The 12,931-nt window shown below is 34.8% G+C and overlaps 1 protein-coding gene across 1 annotated transcript in view; it reads right to left on the bottom strand.

The window, feature by feature from the left end:
- Positions 1–12,931, bottom strand: part of VPS13C (vacuolar protein sorting 13 homolog C) — a 176,367-nt gene that overhangs the window by 24,285 nt on the left and 139,151 nt on the right. Inside the window, exons 64-68 of the mRNA XM_037151046.2 lie at positions 11,790–11,916; positions 8,012–8,247; positions 2,281–2,422; positions 1,085–1,225; positions 35–116 (exon numbers count right to left, since the gene is read on the bottom strand). Of these exons, the coding sequence (XP_037006941.2) occupies positions 35–116; positions 1,085–1,225; positions 2,281–2,422; positions 8,012–8,247; positions 11,790–11,916 (728 nt within the window). The remainder of the gene's footprint in view (positions 1–34; positions 117–1,084; positions 1,226–2,280; positions 2,423–8,011; positions 8,248–11,789; positions 11,917–12,931) is intronic.

The raw sequence follows: 12,931 nt of genomic DNA, 5'->3' as shown, positions 1-12,931 counted from the left end.
TAGAGTATGCCTCAACTTATTTTTTGTTTTTTACCTGAATCCAAAGCAATAGATTTTGGAGGGGCCACAGGATGAAAGACAACAGGGAACATTGTACCTGGTAACTGATTATCAACCTGAAAAAAAAGAACAACTCACTCAGCAGGACTTAAAATATTTTAAATTTTTAGTTTCAGAGACAATATTACAGATGCTACTAATTTCATCATAATTAAGTACCTGTGTGTGTATGTGGTACTATTAAAAGTTTCATGTTAGAGTTTTATGCTCAGGGAATTAAAGACAAATTATGATATCACTTACATGTAGAATACAATGAATAAAATTACTAACGAATAAAATAAAGCTAGACTCATAGATATAGGGAACAGCCTGACAGCCGTCAGGGGGCTGGGCGTGGCGGGCTGAGTGAAAAGGTGAAGGGATTAAGGAAAAAAACCCTACAGACACAGCACAGGACAGTATTACCAGAGGGAAAGCAGAGCGAGGGGAGGCAGGAGAGTGGAAAGGGTAGATACACGGTGACGGAAGGGAACGTGACCAGGAGTGGTGAACATACCATGTAATGTACAAATGGTGACTACAGAATTACACGCCTGAAACCTACATAATTTTATTAACCAATGTCACCCCAATAAATTAAAAAAAAAAAGAAAAAGAAATAAATAAGTAAAACCTTATACACCTGAGCAAGGGCAAGTTTTTTTTTAATAAAAGAAACATATAAATATCCTCATCACTGTATTAACATTGCACAGCACATACATCATTAATGGAAATACCTGACCTAAGGATCATGTGAGATTTTATTTTATTTTAAAAATGTTTAAATTATTTATTGATTTGAAAGAGAAAAGAGGGGGAAGGGAGTGGGAAGGAGAGGGTAATGCTTCTGCCCAGCATTACAAGAGTATTGTATTATATATAGCTACTGTGGGAAAATAACAGAATTCAAAATTCCAAGTAGAGTTTCTACTGAATGCTGATTGCTTTTGCACCATTGTAAAGTCAAGAAATTTTAATTCAAACCAACATAAATCAGGAACTGTCTGTATATGTACTGAATTGAGAATGATAATGTTACCTGAAGCCAATACAACCTGGCCCTCAAACTTCTCTGGTGAGGTGACTGCTTAAATTCAATCTGAATTCCTGATAAAAAATCTCGCTTTATAGGGCATTGAATAGGGTGGCGCATTTCCATTGGAACTTTATCAAAATTGACCTAGGAAAAAAGCACATGTGTTTGTGATGAGTGGGAATTAGCACTGTAGTCCATTTTAAAAACTGATTTTCACAGATTGAAAAGGCAAAATATCTTAATCTCTGACTCACCCAGTTATCTACCTCAGGTAATCTATAGCTGAAATGTCTGAAGAAGAATCATCCCTTTTTTACCAAAGTTATGAGGAAAACAAGAAAACAACTGGGGAACTTCTCAATATCGTAAATTATACTTAAAATAAGCCATATTTTGTAGTTTTAAAAAAAACCTCAGTAATACTAGATAATCCTACATAATTTTTAAACTTTGTTTTAACAGAGTTAAACAATGAATACTTGATAGCTTATTTATGCCTGGCACTAATTTCACAGTTTTTTAAAATATTCGTTTGAGCATGGCTGACATTTGCTGGGAAGCAGTGGCGGTGGGGAGCAGGTCTGGTGACCAATTTGAACTCAACCACAAGACATCAGAGACAAAGAGTAACCTAAACTGTATGACTGAATCAGAACAAGCCTGAAACTGCAGTCAAGATTCTGGGGTCTTCCTGGAGCAAAATGAACTTTCAGAGTCAACACTGTAAAGACCAATGTAGGAAAAACCCTTTATTTGTGGACATCTACCCATGTCCAACTATCATTCACATTTAATAAATTTAATTGAGTGAGTTTTCTATAGGTTTTCCATCATTAAAAATATTTAATTTTGTGCAGTCTTTATTAGGAAATATATGGGTATTATTCAAAATATATAAAGAAGTTTCAAGCAGTCTTAATTTCTCCATAATCTTACTAAAAACAAAGCAAATTCCATGAAACTATCTGCCTTGTAAATAGAAATTATTAAAATGTATCATAGTATATGACTTAGTAACAATATATTTTAATTAAAAATGTACTAATAAATGTTAGTCATGCCATGCCAATCCTACTAATAAACAGTGTTTACTAATAAATTAGCTTCTACAGACTGACTTTTACTTGGATGATGAAATTTCACTTACCACAACCATCAACAAAATACATATATGAAAGAAGACAAAAAATTTGAAATACCTCAAAATTATTGTCTAGTTTAATCCAGCCATGTTCTCTTTCTACTTGATGTTTCTTATAGGATTGTTCCAGTAACATTATCTGCTTTTGACTAAAAGGTTTCCATTTCTGTTTTGGTTTCATCTCCCAAACAACACCAGAACTAAAATAATTCATAAAGAAAATTAAATTAGCAATATGTATTTCAGTTTGTGAAACTGTCATTCAACTCCACATCATTGCAACTATCAGTCTTCTATTAAAATTGTATTTATATACGAGATTTTTTAAACACCGAAGTATACCTGTGTTATAAAAGAACATAAAGTAAAGAAGCAAGGGGAAATGTTTTTCTATCACAAGTTGATATCAATTTTCACGTGACAAACATAATTTTTCTTTTGATTTTAATCAACTATTTAAAAATATTAAAAAGTTATTCTTAGATCAAGGGCTGCACAAAAACAAGTAGCAGGTTAGACAGGCTCATGGGCCATACTTTGCTAATTCCCAATTATACTGTTGGCATAATGATAAAATACGACTTCACCATATTTTTATCTATGCAGCTGGTCAGTGCTGGTAGTGTTTACAATGTCCACACTATATAATGTGTACAGGGAACAAGAGTCAATGAAGGTAATGAATAAAATATCTATTATAAATCACATAGATCCAACACCAATTCATGGTAAAAAAACTCTGCAGCAAATTAGGATGAAAAGGGGAACTTGATTTCAGGTTGACACAGAAGATCTACAAAAAACCTGTGGTTAATTATATTCAATGGTCAGAAATTAAATGATTTTTGGCTAAGAAAAAAGTAAAGCTATCTACTCTTAACCACTCCTATTCAACACTGTAAAGGAAATACTAGATAATGCAGTAAGACAAGAAAATAGAGTAGAAGGTATACAGATTGGGAAGAAATAAGTAAAACTGTCTTTGTTCTCAGATAACATGAATGTCTATGGAGAAAATCACAAAGAATCAACCAAAAACTCCTGTAACTAGTAAGTTTCAAGATATGAGGTTATATATAAAAGTCAATTGCTTTCTTCTCTACCAGCAACAAACAACTGGAACTTAAATAAAAAACATGGGAACATTTCCATTAATACCAAAGAAATGAAGTATTTCAGTATAAACAAAATTTAACAAATTTGTACAAGATTTACATGAGGAAAACTATAGAAGTCTTCTAAAAGAGATCAAAGATCTAAATAAACAGAAATATTCATGTACATAAATACAATGACTTAACTATTGTCAAAATATCAGTTCTTCCCCAGTTCACCTATAGATATGATGCAAGCCCAATCAAAATCCCAGCTAATTATTATGTGGATATAAAAAAAACTGATTCTAAAATTTATATTGAAAGGCAACAGACTCAAAATAGTCGACGCAATATTGGATAAGAAAAGAGTTGGAGGACTGATACTTCCTGACTTCAAGATTGCTGGAACACTACAGTAATCAACAGAGTGTGACGCTGGTGAAAGAATAGATACACACACAGAATAGAGTCCAGAAATAGACCCAAACAAATATAATCAAGCAATCTTTGAAAAGAAACAAAACCAATTCAATAAAAAAGGACAGGACAGTCTTTTCAATAAATGGTGATAGAATAACTGGACATTCGCGTGTGAAAAATAAATCTAGGCAGAGCTTGCACATGTCACAAACTTTAACTCAAAAAAATTATAGACCTAAATATTGAACACAAAGCTATAAATTCCTAGAAGGTAACATAGCAGAGAGTCAAAGTGACTTAGAGTATGACAATTAAAAAGATTTTATTTATTTATCTCTAGCAAAAGAGGAAAGGAGGGAGAAAGAGGAGAGAAACATCAATGTGAAAGAGAAACGCCTATCAGTTGCCTCTTGTACACACCCTGACTGGGGACCAAACCTGCAACCCAGGCATGTGCCTCGACCAGGAATGAAACCAGTGACCTTTCACTTTGGGGAATGACCCCCAACCAACTGAGCCACACAGGGCAATGACTTAAGATATAACACTAAGAGCACAATCCATGGAGAAAAATTGATACTAAACTTCATTAAAACTAAAAACTACTGCTCTACAAAAGACACCATTAAAAGAGTAGAAAAACAAACCACAGCCCCAATTTGTATGGCTCGGCGGATTGAGTGCTGGCCTGTGGACCAAAAGGTCACTGGTTTGATTCCTACTCAGGGCACATGCCTAGCTTGTGGGCCAGGCTCCCTGGTATGGAATGTGCAAGAGCAACTACACATTGATGTTTCTCTCCCTCTGCCTATATAAATAAATAAATCAATCAATCAATAAATCAATTTTTAAAGCACAGACTGGAAGAAACATTAGCAAAAAAAAAGAATCTGGAAAAAGTCTGGTACACAAAATATAAAAAGAATTCCTGAAACTCAAGGGTAAGATTAGGGGACACCTGAAATAAGGTCAACAATAAAAGAAAACATAACATTAAAAAATATACAAAAGATTTGAACTTCACAAAAGAAAATATTCACATGGCAATTAAGTGTATGAAAAGATGCTCAACATCATAGGTAATTAGGGAACTACAAATGAAAACAGCAAGATACCACTATACTTCTATTAGAACAGCCAAATCTGGAACACTGACAATGCCAAATGCTGGCAAGGGTGTGAAGCATCAGGAAATGCCATTCATTCCTGGTGGGAATGCAAACTTAGTACAGCCACTTTAGAAGACAATTTGGCAGTTTCTTACAAAACTAAATGCACTCTTACTATATGATCTATCAAGTACACTCCTTGGTATTTACCCAAATGAGTTGAGAACTTATGTCTGCACAAAAACCTGCACGTGAATGTTTACTGTAACTTAATTCATAATTGTCAGAACTTGGAAGCAACCGAGATTATCTTTCAGTGCAGAAATAAATACAATGTGGCATATCCAGACATGAAATATTATTCAGTGATAAAAATAAAAGTTATCAAGCCATAAAAAAATGCTTATACCACGCACAAGAATAAATTCAAAGTGGATTAAAGATTAAAGACTTAAAGTTTAGAATTCAAAAGCACAGAATTTCTAGAAGAAAACATAGGGAGTAAAATCTCGGATATTTCTTGCAGCAATATTTTTTCTGATATGTCTTCTTGGACAAGGGAAACAAAAGAAAAAACAAACAAATGGGACTACATCAAACTAAAAAGTGTTTGCACAACAAAGGAAACCATCTACAAAATGAAAAGACAACCCACTGAACAGGAGAACGTATTTGCCAACAATACATCCGATAAGGAGTAAATATCCAAATTTATAAAGAACTTATAAAACCTAACACCACAAAACAAACAAATAACAATAACAAGTGGGCAAAAGACCTGAATAGACACTTCTTCAAAGAGGACATACAGATGGCCAATAGACGTGAAAAGATGCTCAACATCACACTAATCATCAGAGAAATGCAAATTTAAAACCGCATTGAGATGTCACCTCACACCTGTCACAGTGATGATCATCAATAAATCAACAATCAAGGGCTGGTGAGGATGTGGAGAAAGGGGAACCCTTTTGCACTGTTGTTGGGAATGCAGACTGGTGCAAGCACTGTGGAAACTAGTATAAAGATACCTCAAAAAATTAAAAATGAAACTTCCTTATAACCCAGCATTTCCACTTTTTGGAATTTATCCAAAGAAACCCAAAACACGAATTTGAAAGAACATAAGCATCCTCTGTGTTTACTGCAGCATTATTTACAATCGCCAAGATAAGGAAGCACTTCAAGTATCCATCAGTAGATGAGTGGATGAAACAACTATAGGACATTTACACAATGGAATACTACTTGGCCATAATAAAAAAGAAAAGAAAATTTTACCCTTTGAGGCAGCATAAATGGACCTGGACAACATTATGCTAATGAGTAAGCCAGTCAGAGAAAGACAAATACTGAATGATTTCACTCATATGTGGAATCTAATGAACAAACTGAACTAACAATCAAGACAGGGACAGACTCATAGGTAGAGAGCAGACTGACAGCTCCAAAGTGAGGAGTTGGAGGCGGCAGTTGGGGGTGGAGGGATCCAGCAAAAAGGAAAAAGCACTCATGGACATGGACATGGACAACAGTGTTGTGACTGGGGGTAAGAGAGTATAAGGAGAATAAATGATAATGGAAAAAAAATAAAGTCAAATGAAACCAACTTGCAGATTTAAGAAAATGAGGAACATTAAAAGGACATTTTTAGGTGAAAGAAGTCTACTTAGAAAGGCTAAAAACTGTATGATTACAATAATATGACATCCTGGAAAAGGCAAAACTTTGGAGACAGTAAAAAAAATGTGAGGTTCAGGGGAGAGAAGTAGGGATGAACAGCGAAGCACAGGTGGTTTTTAGGGTAGCGAAATTCTCTGCGTGACACTGTAATGGTGGACACACGTCACACATTTGTCAAAACCCACACAACTTATAATGCACAACGTGCATCTCGTACACAGACAAGGGACTTTAGATAATAATGTATCATTATTAGTTCATCAATAGCAATAAATATTACTATTTCAAGATGTTATTAATAGGGAAAATGTGGGGAGTATATGGGAACTGTAGACTCAGTTTTTCTGTGAACCTGAAACTGCTCAAAAAATTATGTCTAATTTAAAATACTATGTCACTGACTGACTTTTCCTCAGTACACATCCTTATTCAATGTGCACTGAATGTGTAGTGTCAGACAAAAGACAGTCAAGTTCTCTTAGATCATGTTTTAAGATGTCCTTACAAATAAATGCCAATCTGACAAAATACTGTAACAGCATATAATGTTGAAGTAAAAATAAGTTATCTCAGAGAACAAGAGAAAACAATGAATTTATATAATTTAAAAATGATTTTCATACTTAGTGTAGAAATAATATATAATACTAAAATGTATAACCAAGAGAATATATTATTCATATATATAAATGTATTAATACTGTATTAATGGTATTATAATAGCATTTATAGAATGCTTAGCTGTCATTGTACAAAGTATATATATACATGATCTCTTTATTAACTCAATTTTTTAGTTCACTAAACACAAAAACATCAATAGATTCAATGCTGATTATACATGGTCACATTAACCATTCCACCCATCAGCCTCCCCAAATCCTAACTTTACTAAGGTTAGTGTAATCGAAAAATCAAAATAAATAAATTCCAATACTTTTCTTATACAGGCATAAGCGGAACCAGAGGAAATAACTGGCCCCATCACTATTAAAAGTTCTAAATAAGCCATTAACAGTTATGTACCCACATCAAATACTGCCTCCTCTGTAAACCCTGTTTCCAATTTATCTGACCCACTGTGGTCAGCTTTCCCAGACCCACACCAGTTTCTCCAATTCCTGCTGCACAAAACAAATTAGTTGCTTCTATCTTTGTATTTCCATTGTATGTGGTGTATACTTCTTTGTAGCATTTCTCTGTGTTTTTATAATTCATTTAGAAAAATACATACAAACAACAAAGAAAGAAGCAAATCTTTTCCTTCCCGCCTGAGGATGAGCACTGTAAGGGCAAAGGCATTATGTAAGTCATCTTTCTATGTTACATGTTTTTCAACCAACCGTTCGGTTAGGTTTCCTTGAAAAAATAGACAGTATATCAAATTCAGACCAGGTAAATGTTTACTCTCATCAAATTTGATATTATGAACTCAATGTCTTTTAAAGATTTCTGATGTCTTATCTTCCTTCTTCCATACCTGGTTATCCCAATGTATGAGACTTCTTGCTTCTTTTCATTGTTAACCAGTGAAAGCCCAAGACTGTGAAGAGAAAAGGTTACTTCATGATCAGCCTGCTCCATTTCTTCTGCCTGCAGTGCTTTGGAAACCAAGGCAACATCGTCTGTGAAAAGCAAGACTCTCTGGCGCCCATCTAGGAATGACACCCAGTGTATCTGGCTGTTGGCATCATATGGAAACTGTCCACATTCATCCTGGGGAAAAGAGATGCTTTACATTAAACCCACATATGATTTTTGTTACATAAAGATGAACTATAGTCACTGAGAAACTTTAGAGAAGTTTAAAAAGCAAGACTATAAATTGGAAAACTCCAACACTCAAAATGACAAATTAAAGTTATAATCTATTTGAAAACATGCACCAATTTTTTCAAATAATAACAATCAGTAGTGCTTGATTCTTTTATCCTTAGTTTGAATTACCAAGTTGGTGCTCAGAAGGCACCTGGCAGAAACGAGAACAGCCTTGGGTGGCACCACTGCTACAGATGCTCACTTGTCTCCAAGACGGACAACAGAACAGTTCAGAATCTTATCAGATCTCAGGTGAAACTAATTTTTGTTTTAATATCTTTTGTTTTAACACTTTATAACACTGCAAACACTGATATAAATTTTAACTGAAATTCTCATATAACCCTGAAAAATATGAGGCTTGTAAATTTATTTGGTGTTTTCAGAGATTAAAATAATGATTCCTCTTCATTCTAGGCATGACATAAATATAACCATAGTTCATTTCAACGGGCAATACTATGTGCTTTTCATCTCATGCTTTCTTGGGGGAAAAGCCCCAAAAACAAATACAAGAAGTTATCAAGAATATAGAAATAGGTGATTTTTACTATTGTTAAAGTTTATCTACTGCTTTTATTTTCTTAAAATATGTATTTATTTATTTTTGAGAGAGAGAAGGGAGGGAGAGAAACATCCATATGTGAGAGAAACATCGATCAGCTGGCTCTCACCAAGCCCCCAACTGTGGACCTGACCAGCAACCCAGGCCTGCTCTCTGACCGGGAATCGAACTGATAATCTTTCAGTTCCCAGACCGGCACTCGATCCACTGAGCCTCATCAGCCAGTACTATCTATTGCTTTTAACATAAGTCAAAGAAGCCTATCAAACTTTCTTTAAACTCTAATATGCAACTGAATTGTGAAGTGTTTCAGACATACCTATTAAGATGGTGAATTCTCTTTTCGTAAACTACAAAATTTGATATGTATGTTGGTTTAATCTTAAAAAGTTAAATATTCTCTAATCCACTGTCATCTATTTTATCTGTTAAAAATTAAGAGGTTTGTTAAAATATCCTCAGGTAACTGTGTTTCATTTGACTTCCAGCATTTTAAGCTTTGTACCTTGATGCAATGTCACTCATTGTGTGAGGTTAGAGTTATCATGCCTTCTTTGTGATATTATCGTATTCTATTTAACAGTATTTGCTTTGAATTAGAGTTGTCCAGATTTTAAAATTAAGAACTTTGCTTTCCTTTTACATCTGTTTGCCTGTTAAATCTTTACTATATCTTAATGCTTATAATTTTTGGTGTTAATTTGGTTAAGATAGATCTCTTGCAAGTAGCTTAGAGTTAGATACTATTTTTTAATTTAAGTGTTTTTTGTCATTTACTAAAAGAATTTAAACCACTTCCACTTACTGACATAACTGACGGAAGCACAGGTTAGTGGGAAAAGTCCATGACTATGAAGTTGGACAGATGTGGTTTTGAATTCTAACCGGCAGTTCTGAGTTCCAGTCAGGGACACTTGACCTGGGGTGGGGAACACACAGCACCATGTGCAGATGATGGGCTGTGGAACTGTGCACCTGAATCTGTGTAGTTCGGTTAACCAGTGCCATCCCAATAAACCCAATAAAAAAAGAATTAGAGATAACATATGAAACACATTAGTACATTATATGCAATTAGTAAGAGGTGTTTGCTACTTACATACTCCCTTGCACTTCCTATTTTACTTTAATGGCAACGTTTTCTTTATTTTCATTTTCTCAACTGCTTTAAAATTCATTTACCAGGGATTTTAGTTCTAGTAATTGATAGTTTTTTTTACAACACTATAGTCTTTTATTTCTCAAATTAAAATTGAGGATTAAATGATATATATAAATAAATAAAATGCACGGAATACACTGTGTTTCTCCACTCGTCCGGCACTTCGCTTTCACCTACTTCACAGCTGCCCTTTCTTTACAACTCAGTTGAGGATACACACAGTTTGAAAATGGTCTTCTGGTGCTTATGTAGTAAAAAATTTTCCAGAGGTATAATCACCCTCTGAATTTATAGGATAATGTTACATTTTTCTCTTGAAGTATTTTTGTCATAAACCTCATGTTAATTTTTTCTGATTTGTTCATACTTAAGGAGAAAAGACCTGTTCAGACCTGGTGTTTGCCAATAATGTATGGATTTTCTTTGAACTCCCTTTCCTGTCCACCAGGGCCTGAGCAGAACTTCCTTTCCAGATCAATTAAATAGACAAAAAATGGACACCTGCCTTGCTTCTACCGCAGTTTTCAGAGTCTGGCAGATGACTCTTGATGGAGGTGCAGGTAGCTACTTTTCATACTGCCTGATTCTAGATAATAGAATTATTCCTGATAATAGATGAGAAACAGTAAAAACCACAACCCCTGCTTACGCTATACCAGTTTTCCTGACAAATTTTAATATATAGACTTTGCTATTTTTCCCCAGGATGTTATTCCCACTGTCTCCTCAGTGTCTTTGTACTATTTTCTTGGATTTGTGTTGCTGAGTAGCATTAAATGTGAGGAGAGGGGAAGTAATACCATATAGAGAAGCCCCTCGTAGAGATCCTGTATCTCTGAGCTAAAAGTGTCAGAGAATTTAAGCCTCTCTCTACCACTTACAAATCTTGAGAGTTTCTCTGTTCTAAAAAGCATACCACAAGCCAACAGATGGTCATCAAATTGTCACGGTGAAAACCTCCCCAAGAATCTTATATCAGGCTCATTTTTATGGGTATTTCAGAGGGAATACAGGAGAGGGTAATTTGGTCACTGTTGGCTAATTACCACTCTAAAGCAAAAGTCAAGAAAGCTTTTTTAAATAACAGGCATTATCAGACAATGGAATATGCTTCTGTATGAACTTTTCATGATAGAATATATTCCTATAGCAACTAAATGATTGATCATTATGCAAGAGTAATTTCTATCAGAGATAGGTTGGTAGATAAATTCTCAAGCCCTTCTCAAAATCTAAGAGTCTAAGAAATAACAAATGATTAATTTACCAAAATATTGTTTCAACACATATTTCGTTAAATTCATATGGGAGAATCTGCATACTCTAAGGCTCCTTTAATTAGGAAAAGATGGCCTTGATTGGGAAAGCATGCCTAAAACCTCACAGCCAACACGGATACGCACATGTTCTGAATAAAGCTGTTTTTCATTTAGCCTTAAAATTCCTTCCTTTTAAAATCAAGTAAAAAAAAAGAAAAAAGAAAGTACTTTGCTGATCTTCACTTGGGCAAGATGAAGGTGGCCTGTTTTTTAAATAGTAAATCCATTATTTTGACATATCTAAGATAAAATATTGGTGTGAACTATTTGCAATCTGAAGTTCAAGAGTAACTTATTCTGAAATATTTCCAATTCATTTTTAGTTCAAAAACTACAGATAACAGAGTGGAGTTAGCGTGTTTACTTCCTTTGCCATCATCACATCACACGATACCTTTAAGAGATCCTGTTGCCCGGTGTTTGTTTCATATCTCCATGTAAGTTTTCTGGTACCAGTAGGATCTGCCCAGGCAAAAAGTCGAGCTTGTCTTGGCAGCAATTCCACTTCTTCCTGTGTCCCACTGAAAACACAACCAAGGGAAGATTAAAATATCTTGGCCTCAAGAAATCCAGACCTGTGTTTTATTGAAGTAGGTATTGGTACAAAAATCTTATACCATTGCCTTTGTTAATAAAACACAACTCTGCTTAAAAATAAGTACCCTAAAATGCCCAGTAAGCAAATGGCTTTGAAACCTGAGGTAACAGAATATTGCCCTTGCTGAGGTTGCAGTATTCTCAATAGATGCAGGTAAGATCACTGAGGTAAACAGACTGGCATGAGAGAGCACACCTGTAGAAAAAGCTATTAATAGCAGCAGTGCTTAAATTTAAGCTTTCTAATAAAATGTAATTCATAAAAAATATGAGTTGCAGAGAAAGAAATAACTGGGTCCCTGCTGTTGCCACTCTAAGTGTGGTCTGTGGGCCAGAAGAATCAGCATTACCTGGGGGCCTGCTGGAAACGCAAAATCCTGGACCCCATCGAAACCCACTAAAGCAAAGTCTGCACTTCGACAAGATTCCCAGGGGATTTTGAAATTGATCATTAAAGTTGAAGAAGTACTGATCTATATAACATAAAAAACTTACCAGAGAATGAAAAAAAAAAAAGTAACCCACTTAGGTTTCAATCTCAGTCTGCACTTTTAAATTTCTCAGTGAATTCAACCCAAGCCATGAGAGTTAAGAACACCCAATCCTGGCCCTGGCCGGGTGGCTCAGCTGGTTGGAGCATCATCCCCTACTCCACAAGGCTGTGGGTTCCATTCCCAGTCAGGGCACATACCTAGGTGACAGATTTGACCCCTGGGTGGGGTATGTACAGGAGGCAACCAATTGATGTTTCTCTCTCTCTCTCCCTTCACTCTTTCTTTAAAATCAATAAACATATCCTCAAGTGAGAATTTGGAAAAGACAGACAAATCTGAAAGGCATTATTTTATATTTACAAATAATTGTATGTGTAAAACTATTTTATAATAACTGCAGATTTATAATTCTTTGCAAATATAAAATATTATATATTGTAAGGGT

Source organism: Artibeus jamaicensis, unplaced genomic scaffold, assembly GCF_021234435.1.
Source record: "Artibeus jamaicensis isolate MK-2021 breed Jamaican fruit bat unplaced genomic scaffold, CSHL_Jam_final contig_548, whole genome shotgun sequence".
In the NCBI taxonomy this organism is placed as follows: Eukaryota; Metazoa; Chordata; class Mammalia; order Chiroptera; family Phyllostomidae; genus Artibeus; species Artibeus jamaicensis.
The sequence above is the reverse complement of the archived record's forward strand: the minus strand, read 5'-3'. Positions and strand labels throughout refer to the sequence as shown.